The 14,873-nt window shown below is 32.3% G+C and overlaps 2 protein-coding genes across 3 annotated transcripts; both read right to left on the bottom strand.

Annotated features, from left to right (window-relative positions):
- Nucleotides 1-5,738: 5,738 nt before the first annotated feature.
- LOC139859917 (uncharacterized) lies at nucleotides 5,739-6,425 on the bottom strand. The gene is made up of 2 exons (XM_071848692.1): nucleotides 6,315-6,425; nucleotides 5,739-6,230 (listed from the first exon to the last, which is right to left on the bottom strand). Exons 1-2 carry the CDS (start codon nucleotides 6,423-6,425, stop codon nucleotides 5,739-5,741), a joined length of 603 nt encoding a protein of 200 aa, XP_071704793.1.
- Nucleotides 6,426-8,304: 1,879 nt separating this feature from the next.
- Nucleotides 8,305-10,087, bottom strand: LOC139856903 (proteasome subunit alpha type-2-A-like). Of its 2 annotated transcripts, XR_011762216.1 has the most exons (5): nucleotides 9,808-10,087; nucleotides 9,399-9,484; nucleotides 9,244-9,306; nucleotides 8,711-8,903; nucleotides 8,305-8,440 (listed from the first exon to the last, which is right to left on the bottom strand). XR_011762216.1 is itself a non-coding variant. In XM_071845614.1 (4 exons), the coding sequence occupies exons 1-4, from the start codon at nucleotides 9,952-9,954 to the stop codon at nucleotides 8,891-8,893; spliced, it is 309 nt and encodes a 102-aa protein (XP_071701715.1). In that variant the 5' UTR covers nucleotides 9,955-10,087; the 3' UTR covers nucleotides 8,599-8,890. The 2 variants fall into 2 exon arrangements, 1 of the variants encoding a protein (XP_071701715.1); XM_071845614.1 differs by lacking the exon at nucleotides 8,305-8,440 and having other exon boundaries at nucleotides 8,599-8,903.
- Nucleotides 10,088-14,873: the final 4,786 nt, after the last annotated feature.

Genomic DNA, 14,873 nt, shown 5'->3' with positions numbered 1-14,873 from the left:
ATGGTAATAAAACTCTATTGATCAGCTTATATGAGTCATGAAAACATATTTATTGTCAACCATGACCATCCCAATCAAATTTCGGGACGAAATTTCTTTAACAGGTAGGTACTGTGACGACCCGAAAATTTCCGACCAAATTTAAACTTAATCTTTATTTAATATTCGACACGATAAGCAAAGGCTATTAAACCGAGTCTCAAAATGTTGGAACTATTTTTCGTAAAAGCATTTGACCTTGACTATTCCCGACGATTCACGAACAATTGTTTGCAAATAAATATGTACATATATATTATGTAAATGTAAGTATATATAATAATTTGAAATTAAAAATATAATTGAATCATTAGAATTTAATATGTAAAATAAGATATAAAATAATTAAGTGTAACTTAAAATGAATCTATATAAAAATATATGATTTCTATATATGATTATGATTATATGTATACTGTAATGTATAAGAATTCAATCATATATAGTATATGAATATTAAACACTGCATAATTAATAAATTGTAATATTAATATATTAAAAGTGATCCTAAGTTAAAATATTGTTATTATTACTCTTAACATTATTAAAATAAATATTAATACTAATATTAAAATCAGTATTATTAGTATTATTAATATTATAATATTGAAATTTGATATATTTGATTTGTTATAACATTGTTAATATCACTATTATTATAACTAGTAGTAAAGTTATAATTTTAACTAATATTAATATTTAATATAATAAGTTTAATTATAAATTATATTTGTTGTAGTAATATTAATATTACTTTCAATATTAAAATTTATATTAGTAGTATTAATATATATATATATATATATATATATATATATATATATATATATATATATATATATATATATATATATATATATATATATATATAAATTGTTATGTTATTATTAAAATAACTGTAATTAATAGTATCATCAATAATATTATTAATATCATATTTTTTTTATTTACTCTTATTCTTATTATTACTATTAGTATAATTTGATAAAATTATTATTAATGTTATTATTATTATTAAATTATATTATTATTATTATTATTATTAGTAGTATTCTTATCGAAATTAATAATATTAATGGATTTTATTAATAAATTCATATCAGTAATTTATTTAATACAATATATATATATATATATATATATATATATATATATATATATATATATATATATAAATACAGAAATACACCGTATATATATATAAAATAGATATACTCCGTATATATAAGAAAATACAGATATAATCTGTATATAAATACAGATATTAGGTATTCTGTTTCAGGTCACAATCGATCTGTTTAATTTGTCTAGTTAATTGGTAAATTAGTCTGCCTCAATTCACGGACATCTTCCAAATTCGGTTGGCCATCGTAATCAAATTTTCTCTTTATGTTATTTAAATTATTTTCTGTACTACCCGAATATATTCCTGTCTAGTTGTGATAGAAATTGTTATACGTCCCTCTCAAAAATTTAATTATGATTAAATTTAACTGCTAAATCAGAATCTCAATTCCATTATATATAGTACTATCTGCAATTCGAGGTTTTAACAGCAAAAAAAAAAAAAAAAAAAAGTGTCGACCTCTGTCTTGAACTCAAATGATCAAAGGCTCAATTTCGTATTTGTTTTCAAAATGTAATAATGTAGTTGTGCTTGTAATCTCTATTTCAAACTATCTGCAAGTTTTCAGTTCTTAATTTCTACGATTGATTCCGAATTTTGAGGTCAAAGTCTAGGATTAAAAAGTCAACCGAAGTGTTCTTAGTTAAATTCAAATTCGTTTTTGTGTTTTAGGATCAATGGATGATTCAGAAAGTTAATATAAACGATTTAAAGCCTTTTTCATGTTAAAGTTACAATCTAAAACGATCTAAAAATTTAAAAGTGATTTTGAGTTCATAACGGGTTCTTCACATCTGCTTTTATTTTATTTTTTATTTTTTTCTTCTCTGATTAATTCCAATCACAGTTACTACTCGTTTCTATTTCAATTAATGAAATTAAATCGACTAGTAATTGATGATTTCGACGGTTATTACCCCTGGTCGATTTAAACATGGGAAGAAGAAGAAGAAAAATGGAACACCAGATAATACGGGTTATATAATTTTTGGTTTGGTACAAATCAGAAAAGGCTGGACAGCCCAGCTGGTCTAACGAGTAACGGGTATACGAGAGGTCGCGGGTTCGAGTCCCAACAGTGGCATATTTTTTTATCCAATTATTTGAGGTAGTTTTCCATTTTATTATTATTATTATTATTATTATTATTATTATTATTATTATTATTATTATTATTATTATTATTATTATTATTATCATTATTATTGTTATGATTATTATTATTAGTTATTAAGGTTATAATTATGATTATAAATTGTTATTGTTACTAGTGTTATTATTATTGAAAGTATTACTAATAATACTAGTATTATCATTATAATTATTAGTATCACCATTATAATTATAATTATTATTATAAATAGTATCATTATTATTATGATTATGATTATTATTATCATTATTAAGAAAACAATACAACCTAATATTATTATCACTAATATTAGTATTATTACCATACTTATAAATTATCACTATCATAAGAATTATTATTAAGGTTATCATTATTATTATTACTAGTATTATCATTTGTAAATCACTAATATTATCATTACTAATATTATTATTATTATTATCAGTATTATTAGTATTGCATTATTTTTATTAGTATTATCAACGTTATTATTATGAAAACTAGTATATCGATGAAAATGAAAGTTTTAAAGATGTTGTTAAGATTATAACTATCAAATTCTAAATATGAATATATATGTTAAAACGAAATATCATTATTATTACTGATATTAACACTATTATTATTATGGTTATTATTACAAATAAAAACTGTATATAAAAACACATTACAATACTTATTACTAAATTTTTCATCTTGTTAAAAACTACTATTATTATCATTATCATAAGATTTATTATTAAAACTATCATTAACAGTAAAAGTAATATTTTTATAGTTAATATTATTTATATCATTATAATTACCACTAAGATTATTAACATTATTATTTTTAGTAATATTAAATATTATCAATATTATCATTTTTACCATTACAAATATTATTATATTATTATTACGATTACTAGCTTCAACAAACAAATGATATATATAAAAATATATTCAACATACATAACTTAACTACATTAATACTTTTATATACAAAATGAATACATTTAATTAAATAATGAAAAATATATAAGTTAATACTATAAAAATTATATCACTAATAATAATATATATATTTACTCAATTACGAATATGTGTGATAATATATATATATATATATATATATATATATATATATATATATATATATATATATATATATATATATATGAATAATATAGGTTCGTGAATCCGAAGCCAACCCTGCATTGTTCAATGTCGTCATATGTCCTTTTACTACAAAATGCAGTATTTTGAGTTTCATTATTCCCTTTTATATATATTTTTGGGACTAAGAATACATGCGCCGATTTTATTAATGTTTTATGAAATAGACACAAGTGATCAAAAACTACATTCTATGGCTGGATTATGAATATTGAATATCAGCCCTTTTTAGCTTGGTAACCTAATGATTAGGAAACGGGTATGGCCCCTAATCTACGTGAATCCTAAAGATAGATCTATGGACCTCGACAAGTCCCATCGGGGGTACGGATGCTTTAGTACTTCGAGATTATTATTATTATACAGACGAGAGGTTCTGTTTGGGGATATTGTATGCATCAAAGTTAAGTCGGTTATCAAGCGTTCACCATATGAATGAATTTTAATTCGCGGGTTACGCGTGTTATTATGTACTTGGGTTACGGGTAGAATTAAATATCTGAAATCTTGTGGTCTATTAAAATGATGGAAATGATTGTTTATGATACACTAATGAACTCACCAACCTTTTGGTTGACACTTGAAAGTATGTTTATTCTCAGGTATGAAAGAAATCTTCCGTTGTGCATTTGCTCATTCTAGAGATATTACTTGGAGTCATTCATGACATATTTCAAAAGACATTGCATTCGAGTCGTCGAGTTCATCAAGATTATTACTAAGTCAATTATAGTTAGATATATTATGAAATGATATGCATGCCATCAACTTTCGATGTAATGAAAGTTTGTCTTTTAAAAACGAATGCAATGTTTGTAAAATGTATCATATAGAGGTCAAGTACCTCGCAATGTAATCATATGTTATTGTATTCGTCCTTATGGATTAGGACGGGTCGTCTCAACGCCTGCCGGACCACAAGCCCCATCTGTGTGCATTTCCCACAGCTGTTCGGGCGGAGATAGTATTTCTTTTGATTCATGCGAGACTTCGCTATCCCCGGCTGTTTCAGCCAGGTAATCTGCTAGGACTTGTCCTTTTACCGCACTTCTTGGTGAAAAGCTTATCTCGTGCTCACCTAATTCAATAGCCCATTTGGCCATGCGACCAGAATTTTCTGGTTTGTATAGCACCTGCTCAACAATTATCAGCGAATATAAATTTGCGAGAATTTTTCAAGCAATTTTAAATTTTTTGACAATGCTTTGTTTTTTGTCATACCTGCTTTATAGGTTGGTCTGTTAGGACCATTATTGGATGTGCTTGAAAATATCTCCTTAAGCGTCTAGCCGTATGCACGAGCGCATAAACTAGTTTTTCGATCGCATGGTAATTTAATTCGCTTCCTGTTAGAGCTTTACTAACAAAATATACAGGCATTTGTACCTGTTCGCACAGCATGATACATATAATTTTAAATGTCTATTGATTAAAAAGTAACTATATTCTAGTTTATAGTGCGTACCTGCCCCCTGTTCGCTATCAATACTGAACTCATCGCTTTTTTTTTATGCTGCTAAGTAAAGTATCAGCGTCTCTCCCGCAATCGGCGCAGTCATCGTCGGCAACTCCTTTAACAACTTTTTCATTTATTGAAACTCCACTTCTGCTTCCTCGGTCCACTTGAAATCCGTCTTCTTTAAGCAATTTTTTAATGTCCAGAAAAAAGGGAGCGATCGCTCTGCGGATTTGGATAAGAATCTGGTTACCGCGACCAATTTACCAGTTAAACTTTGCACCTCTTTTTTATTTCTGGGTCACGGCATATTTTCGATGGCCTCTATTTTCTTTAGATTTGCGCGTATCCCGAGCTCAGTGATTACATGACCAAGAAATTTTCCTTCCTTTTCTCTAAAACTACACTTCGGCGGATTGAGCTTCATGTTTATCTTTCTCAACGATGCAAACGTTTATAATATATCTTCCAACAAACCTTGCTCTGTTATGTTTTTTATCACCAAATCATCGACATATGCCTCTAAATTTTTGCCAATTTGACTTTTAAAAGCCTCGTCTATTACGCGTTGGTATGTTGCTCCAGCATTCTTTAAACTAAACGGTATCTTTGTATAATTATAGATACCCTGGATGGTGTGAAAGGCAGTTTTATCCTCATCATCTGCTGCCATCTGTATCTGATGGTATCCTTTGTACGCATCCAGAAAACATTTATACCGGAAGCCAGCTAGCGATTAAACTTTCCAGTCTATTTCTGGTAGAGGATAATTATCTTTGGGACAGGCCTTGTTGATGTCTGTGAAGTCGACACACATGCGCCAAGACCCATCAGGCTTTTTTTACCAGTACCGGGTTTGCTACCCACGTCTGGTACCTCACTTCTCGTAATATATTTGCTTTGACCAATTTGTCAACTTCTACCTTCAACCATTCGCTTCTTTCCGGTGCCATACCGCGTTTCTTTTGGCTTACCGGTGTCAGACTTGGGTTTGCATTAAGTTTGTGCTCAGCTAATTCTCTTGACACACCAGTCATGTCTGCTTCTTTCCATGCAAAGACATCCATATTGGAAGCTAATATGTTACGAAGCTTAAACTTTGTTTCATCAGACAATCCTCCGCCGATTTTAATTTTTTGCTCTAGACATCGAGGGTTTGCGATAATCATGCAGCTTCGGAGCTGTTCTTCTTCACTTGGCTGTTTTTCGGCTTGTTCTACAGCCGCAACACTTGCCTCTTGTTTTTCCGACCTTATCGTCGCGATTCCTAATGGAGTTGGGAACTTCATAAGACCATGCACCGTGGAAGGAATAGCTACCAACTTTTGCAAAGTTGTGCGTCAAAAAAGCACATTATATTTCGAGTAAGACCTTACTACAGCAAATTCTACTATTGTACTTCTTACTAACTCCTTATTATCATCATCTACCAGCTCTAATTCCAACTCGATGATCCCTATTGGCCATGCGGACTCTCCAGAAAACCCTGATAATGCGGTGCTAGGAGCTATCAGCATGGCTCATACCGTTCCAGGCAGCAACCGGAAACAATGTTCAAACATTATATCAACACCACAACCAGTGTCTACGTGCAATCGCTTTATGATGTACCCACAGCTTTTAACGCGCCCTTTAATTGTGATAGGCGCATCAGAGGGTTCTTGCGCTATGGCCGGGAATAGGATGACAGTGTTTTCCCATTCCTCTGACAATTCTAATTTGCATCTCCGATTTGCTCGTCCGCTGGTTACCATGTTAATGGTTTTATCTGTTTCCTTTTCATCATTCTTTCTTTGCCATGGATACTATTTTTCTCCTTTTGGCTTCTCACTTGATGTTTTTTCACATTTCTTCAAGCGTTGCAATCTTCCTCTTTTAAGTTCAGCAACTACCTTTTCGATTAGATGCCGATATTCATTGGTTTCATGACCATAATCATCATGAAAGTCGCAAAATTTGATTTTATCTCTATTCCCATATTTTGACAAAGGTATTGGGGGATCGAAGCTTTTACATACTGCCTCTGTAGCTAATATTTCTTTTGGTGTTTTCGAGAGGTCTTTTATCAATGCAACATTATCAGCATGGTTGTTTTTAAACCTTTGACTTCCTCCCCCCTTATTGTTATTCAACTTGCTATATTTATCACCATTGTAATTACTGCTTCGAGATGGCCCACTACCACCATAACGTTTGCCAGATTCTGATCCTCTTCCTTGCACTCGATAATAATTGTCATCAATATCCATGCTTGAAGAGGTATTTTCGCAATTTTGCTTTATGTCTTCTTGTGCACGCATATAATCATGCGTTTCTTTTATAGCTGCCATAAGGATAAATGTATGTCCTTATCTATACAGTGTATAAAGCCAGACACCTTCTGGCTTTCTAGCAGGTCTTGTATTTTGACCACCTCCTTGGTGTACCTGTCTATGACTTCTCCCAAACTTTCTTTTGGTTTCTGCTTAATGTCGTGGCATTTGACATGTGTTCTTTTGCGGGCGCGCAGATTGTGAAAATTTAATAGAAATCTTGAGCGCAAGTCCGGAAAACCTGTAACGCTTTGGGCTGGTAAGTTATTGAACCATTCCCTTGCTACTCCTTGCAGCACTATTGGTAACATATGGCATGCTACTGCATCACCCCAGCTGTGCGTTCTTGCAGTTCCTTCAAATTTTTGCAAAAAATCGTCTGGATCTGACAATCAATCGTAACTTCCCAATGTTAAAGGTAACACAGGTGCTACTATGAAGGGGTGATTTGCAATATGTGGCACAAACTTTTCCGTTGTAGGAGCTAGCTCAAGACTTTGCTTAGCATTTTGTCCCTGCATCACTGCGAACCAATTGCTCATAAATTCTTGTACTCGCGTTGGTTCATTGAAAGCTAGTGTCAAATGCGGTGGTGCGACTTACTGCAACTGAGATATAAATTTGTTTGACTGAGTCGAGACATATTACGTTCCGCTATATTAGTTGCTTGCAACATTAGGGATTGGTTGCGAAGACGCATACGTCGTTGACCCTTGTTGCGGTGTCAGCATAATATATGAACCATCTGGATTTCTCAGACCCATCTGCCTGATTCTTTCCTGAGCATTCTCGGTAGTAACCCTTTCAATAGGAGTTTCAGGTTCAACCGAGGTGATGATTGGTATGATGCCCAGACAGGTGGTTTTAACTTTGAAACCTGGTGGAACGGTTTCGCTTGGAGAACCGAAGCTCAGGTTTTTGGAGGCAGATCCTCGAATGGTTTGAAGCTAGTTCCTGTTTCTAATACGCTTCTATCAGGAGAGTGCCACCAATTCTTAGATGGTTCTTTTAGGATCGTTTCTGTTGCAACTGATCTCGTTTCGACGTTTGATGTCGATGGAGGCTTTGATGTGCCTTTGACTGGTGCAGGTGGCGTTGGTGGTGTATTCATAACAGTTGCTGTAGGTTTTTGAAACCCTGGACTTACTGGAGAATCCGATCGCCCCTGATTTTTGGCATTCTTACTTCCTCCACCCATTCTTGCTGACAATTTTGAAAACCTGAAAGTGACCGATTAATTAAACAAAAAAGTTTTACGGAAAGAAGATACATATAATAAATTATACACAACATAAATCCCAATCTTATTTGTTCAAGCAACTTTCGGCGCAGCAAATCACAAAACTACTAAAACAATTATAGAACTTGTAGAGGACAACAAAGGTTTTTTAAAATTCATAACGAAACACCTTAAGGTGAGAAATATTCGAACATATAATGTTCAACAGACTAGTTCATAAAAAGATACTTAGCAAGAACAACTACTCCACCTGTTGAAGATGGTCCTCAATTTGAGCCTCAGTTAGCACTCTGCAATAACAAAGGAACAGTCATTAAAAGCTGCTTACCAAAGTGTTCATACTGTTAGATTCGGTTGAGTAGCAGTTATAAACTTCCCTAAAAGTTCTGTCAGCCTCGATAACACCAATCTCGATGTTTTTGCCAGATATTTATCCTTCAAATCTGATACAGGAGATAAAAAGATTAAAAATATACTCAAATTGTGTCAAAAACCAGCATTAACCACAAGAAAAGTAAGGTCTGTACATTTTGCATTCCAGATCATTATAACATGAGATGGCAAAATAGGCAGATCAGACATTAAATTAAGGTTACTTTGTCCAACCTAGCTAACTTTTTTTCATTTATTAAACAAAAGCAAAATGAATTCATAAATATAAGTAAAGGGTCATAATTGCCAATATCTAAAAGTAGCAATTCGTATATTTGACACGAACCAGACTAATAATAATAATATGCTCAAAAGAAAAAAATCAAATTTTTTTACAGGCAAGATACTCACCCTTCTTTCAAAGTTAGAATAGCTGTGTGTATCGCATCCTCAAGCTCCATGTCCTCAGTGTACCTACAAGGCTCATATTTATATTTATTTATAATAAAAAATAACAAATATACGACACTCGAATGTAAGCATGTCTGAACATAATAGTGACATACCTTTTTTCAAGAAATGTCTTTGCATTGGAAACATTCTTTCCCATAGCAGAAGCTTCCCAGGAAAAATATGAACCAGACGGGTCAACCTTCATAAAATACATACCAAGATTCATAAAGGTACAGATTTTAGAAAGATCACAAAACGAAGCCATAGAGGAATAACAACTTATATCTAAATAAATCGTACTAATGTTTTCTATACAAAGAAAAAAGAACTTAACTTCAATATAACGCTGATATAGCAGTATTGCTAATAACAGCCTTGTGTAGAATAACATTAAATATTGAAATTCTTATTTATTACTTTACTTGCAGTATTGTTTTTAAATCATAATAATACATAAAACAGTAGTTAACTAATTATTTATTTAAAAAAAAAAATTTGAAAAAAAGGGACAAAATTGCACACCTTATATAGCAGGGGACCCTTGTCATCATAACCAGCAACGAGAAGCGAAACACCGAAAGGTCTTACACCACTACACAAAACTTGAAGAGTTTGTGAAACCCTAATCTCCAATTGTATTTCGCTTTGCCGTTTGGGTTTGCGAACCATAACCCTAGAACCCTATTTCATTATTCGATATAAATCTGCATCTGACGATCATAACATTAGGGTGAATGTTTCCTGCAATCCCTATAATTAAAAGACTTGATAATGAATTCGATTGCAACTTAAGAACCCTAATTTGATTTTGACAAGAGGAGTGTCTGTGTTTTTGGTTAGACTGCAATGCAATATATATAATTGTGAGATTGAAAACGAAAGGGTCCCGTGTTTTTTTTTTTTTTATATAATTATTAGAAAAGGGTATTTTAGGGATGAGTGTTTTTAAAATGGGGGATGATTCTCACACACACTTTTTTGATCTTCACACACCAATTTAAAGAAATGGAGTATTATTAGAAGAGTAAAAGGTTAAAATAGGTGTGTGAGGATCAAAAAAGAGTGTGTTAGAATCATCCCCTTTTAAAATTGATTTATTACCTAATATTTTAAGGGGATGACTAATGGTTGTTGGATTAAAGGGTATTGTAACGTAATTTTCTAATCTAACGATGATTAATGGGCTTTTAAAAACATTTATTACTTAATAAAGACTCTCTTTTAATGTATAGAGTGAAGTGATGATATATTATCTACAAGACTTCAAGAAACATAATTATAATTAGGATTTAGGAACATAATTTGCATACTAACATGCAGTTTGAATTTCTACTTTTGACAGTATAAAAACTTAATTCAATTCTTGCACTTATATAGTATTAAATTCAAATTCAATTTACAATCCGATTGATACAAGTTTTTTTAATGTGTATTAGAACATGAATAACCCTGCCTGTAACGTCACAGGCAGATTGTTCACTTTTTGGCCAAAAAGTGCAATTTGCCTGTGACGTGGTAGTGTCAGCCTTTGACACCAAAATAACCCTGACGCCCCTTCAGTGTCAAATAGGTCTCACCAGTTTTATTTTTTCTTTTTCTTTTTTATTTTATTATGAATACAAATTATATTACATATAATTAAAAACATATAAAAATTAACCATTACATAAAATTTAACCATTCATGGTGCGGAATGCGGACGGAAGGTTCCAAATATGCTCAACTAGATCATCGGTTAGTTGGTCGTGCACCGTCCTATCTGTTATTTCTCGGATGATAACGTCTTGATCTCGTCCTCTATTCGGTATCCGTTCTGGACGATTCTCCATATCTTCGGTAATGAACTCTTCCTCCCAATCACTTAACGCAAATCCTTGATCTTCCAAAATCATATTATGTAATATGATTCAACAGTCCATAACTCTCCGTATCTTGTTTACCGACATAGTGCGTGCTGCTAACCTTAAAATATGAAATCGACCTTCAAAACATTTATATCATTGTTGGAACCCGCCATTCCAACATTTAAAAGTTTTCTTCCGCTTCTTCACGATTTTTTGGAATATAAATTCGTGATCTTGGAACACGCTCGGATTCGACTTCGCCATCCTCATCTTCTAAATGTTGAATTAGTGCAATAATACGCTCGTCTTCCGAATCGGAATCGTAACTAAGTAAATACGATGCCATGAAAGAAAAATAATTGATAGATATGAAAGAAAATTATATGAAATAATTGATAGAAATGAAAGAAAAATAAAGGGAAATGGTGTGTTAAAAGTGTAGAATGTATGAGTTTATATAGATAAAAATATATAGAATTTAAAAAAAATCAAAAAAACACAAAAATAGCCGTTTGCCAACGGCTTTATTTTTCAGTCAATCCACATCTGACACGTATCCCTGACGCTTCCTCTCTCTTCCGTGAAAAACTTGACTAACGCCCCGTCCGCGTCACCGGTAACGCCCCACTAGGGGCGTCAGGAGGTGTCACCCAATGCCAGCAGGTCTGACGGGACCCCTCTGACGCCGCGTTAAAATTGGTCTTAGTATCATTAAAAAAAATTTAATATTATATTTTAATATTTTAATAATTATCAAAGTACGTTTACACTTGAGTTTTAAGACCTTCTTTAACCGAGCGTGCTCGGTAGTGTGTTGCACCAACACGCCGGCGTACACGCCGTAGCGCGGCGTGTTGGGTGGAGATTGGGGTCGTGTGCTCCAAGTTAACACGTGAAAACCGTAGGCGTGTTTGGGTAAAAATGTACACTTATTCGATTTGCAACGGATATAATTTCATGCAACGGTTTCTTCTTCTTCTATATATATATATACACAGATACACACATACAGATACACACAAACATATTCACACAACACAAACATATACACTTCTACATTTTATCAAAACAGAATGTCTTCCACCAAACTTTCTCTTGACGTTCACTACGGGGGCCGAGCTGAGTACGACTGGAAATCATACGTAGACGGGGAAAAAAATCATTTGAAGATGTTGACGTTTTCGATATTGAAGATTGGACGAAGCTGTCCAAGTTTCTCCAAAAAGAAACACCATACGTATTTACGCAAATTGTGTATTTCGACGAAGAGCAGCAATCGTTGATGTTTCCGTTTACGGATGAGCAATGGGATGCGCAAAAAGAGCGAGCCAGGACACGACCATGTCGAATTGTCTTGTATCTTGTAAAAATGAGCGTTACTCCGGTTAATCGGGAGCCCTCCGATTCGAGTAGCCTTGAAGAAGGTTACGTGAGTCAGGATTCTATATATTAGTTTATGACTTTTATTTTTCGTATCGTCTATCGTATCGTCTTTATTATGTAATCGTATCGTTTTTATTAATGTAATCGTATCGTTTTTATTTAATTTTAATCGTATCGTTTTTATTTTAATCGTATTTGTTTTCTTTTTAATTAATAAAATAATAGTATAAAGTAATTAATAAATCAATAAAATTGAAAGAAAAATGAAAATGAAATAAAAAATACCCCTAACACGCCACTCAGCACGCCACCCATTACCCAGCAACATAGCAGCACGCTCATCAAGCACCCCACATCACCCAGCAACACGCCCATCGTCCCCTTCAGAGATAAAGATGGTCTAAGATTTTTTAATGTAACAAACATAATAGTCACATTACCATATATACTAACCAACACCCAAATTTTGGTCGTTTTATCCCAACCCCCACCCAATTCCCCCCAAAAACGACAACAAGGAAAAAAGGAGGAAACAAATACAAAACACCCCCTAAAAAATGTAAAAAATTACATCCCAACCCTCAAACCAGGGGTATCAAGTGTAAAATCAATATTTTAATAAGAAAACTTAATTAAACTTCACCCATATTTTCAACGGGACATACCTTTCCGCTCGACTCGCGTTAAAATTTTCCGAACCAACCGTTCAACTCAAAAAAATCTAACGAACACAACGGGACTAACTATACGCGAAACGGACACTTCTAAAAAAACGCTAAATACCTCGGATTCTATTCAATACTCAACGGGACATATCTTCCCGCTCGGCTCGCGTTAATTTTTTTCGAACCCACCGTTCAACTCAAAAAAATCTAACGAACACAACGAGACTAACTATACGCGACACGGACACTTCCAAAAAAAAAAAAAAACGCTAATTACGTGTATTTAGATCAGTGTTCCATAACCTATAATAAACTCCCCAAACTAACTACATCATATCGATAATTCTGTTTCCCTTTTTTTTTTACACGATCTTCATGCCGTTAAAAAGGCCATTAGGTGTAGTGACCCGAACTTTTCCATGTTTATATATATTAATTGAGATTGATGTTTACATGATTAAATGTTTCCAACATGTTAAGCAATCAAACTTGTTAAGACTTGATTAATTGAAATAGGTTTCATATAGACAATTGACCACCCAAGTTGACCGGTGATTCACGAACGTTAAAACTTGTAAAAAAAAAAACTATATGATGACATATATATAGTTATATATATAGTTAACATGATATTATGATAAGTAAACATATCATTAATTATATTAACAATGAACTACATATGTAAAAACAAGACTACTAACTTAATGATTTTGAAACGAGACATATATGTAACGTTTATCGTTGTAACGACATTTAATGTATATATATCATATTAAGAGATATTCGTGCATCATAATATCATGATAATATAATAATTTAAAATCTCTTTTGATATTATAAACATTGGGTTAACAACATTTAACAAGATCGTTAACCTAAAGGTTTCAAAACAACACTTACATATAACGACTAACGATGACTTAACGACTCAGTTAAAATGTATATACATGTAGTGTTTTAATATGTATTTATACACTTTTGAAAGACTTCAATACACTTATCAAAATACTTCTACTTAACAAAAATGCTTACAATTACATTCTCGTTCAGTTTCATCAACAATTCTACTCGTATGCACCCGTATTCGTACTCGTACAATACACAGCTTTTAGATGTATGTACTATTGGTATATACACTCCAATGATCAGCTCTTAGCAGCCCATGTGAGTCACCTAACACATGTGGGAACCATCATTTGGCAACTAGCATGAAATATCTCATAAGATTACAAAAATATGAGTAATCATTCATGACTTATTTACATGAAAACAAAATTACATATCCTTTATATCTAATCCATACACCAACGACCAAAAACACCTACAAACACTTTCATTCTTCAATTTTCTTCATCTAATTGAACTCTCTCAAGTTCTATCTTCAAGTTCTAAGTGTTCTTCATAAATTCCAAAAGTTCTAGTTTCATAAAATCAAGAATACTTTCAAGTTTGCTAGCTCACTTCCAATCTTGTAAGGTGATCATCCAACCTCAAGAAATCTTTGTTTCTTACAGTAGGTTATCATTCTAATACAAGGTAATAATCATATTCAAACTTTGGTTCAATTTCTATAACTATAACAATCTTATTTCAAGTGATGATCTTACTTGAACTTGTTTTCGTGTCATGATTTTGCTTCAAGAACTTTGAGCCATCCAAGGATCCATTGAAGCTAGATCCATTTTTCTCTTTTCCA

Source organism: Rutidosis leptorrhynchoides, chromosome 7, assembly GCF_046630445.1.
Source record: "Rutidosis leptorrhynchoides isolate AG116_Rl617_1_P2 chromosome 7, CSIRO_AGI_Rlap_v1, whole genome shotgun sequence".
In the NCBI taxonomy this organism is placed as follows: domain Eukaryota; kingdom Viridiplantae; phylum Streptophyta; class Magnoliopsida; order Asterales; family Asteraceae; genus Rutidosis; species Rutidosis leptorrhynchoides.
The sequence above is the reverse complement of the archived record's forward strand: the minus strand, read 5'-3'. Positions and strand labels throughout refer to the sequence as shown.

Bases quoted from the DNA above. Each gene is read 5' to 3' on its own strand.
- LOC139856903 (XM_071845614.1), bottom strand. From the start codon at position 9,954: ATGGTTCGCAAACCCAAACGGCAAAGCGAAATACAATTGGAGATTAGG. The intron at 9,485-9,807 runs GTGTGCAATTTT...TATTTTATGAAG, and splicing joins AGGGTCCCCTGCTATATAAG to GTTGACCCGTCTGGTTCATA. The intron at 9,307-9,398 runs GTATGTCACTAT...TGAGCCTTGTAG, and splicing joins AAGACATTTCTTGAAAAAAG to GTACACTGAGGACATGGAGC.
- LOC139859917 (XM_071848692.1), bottom strand. From the start codon at position 6,425: ATGCTGATAGCTCCTAGCACCGCATTATCAGGGTTTTCTGGAGAGTCC. The intron at 6,231-6,314 runs GTAAGAAGTACA...ACTTTGCAAAAG, and splicing joins ATGATGATAATAAGGAGTTA to TTGGTAGCTATTCCTTCCAC.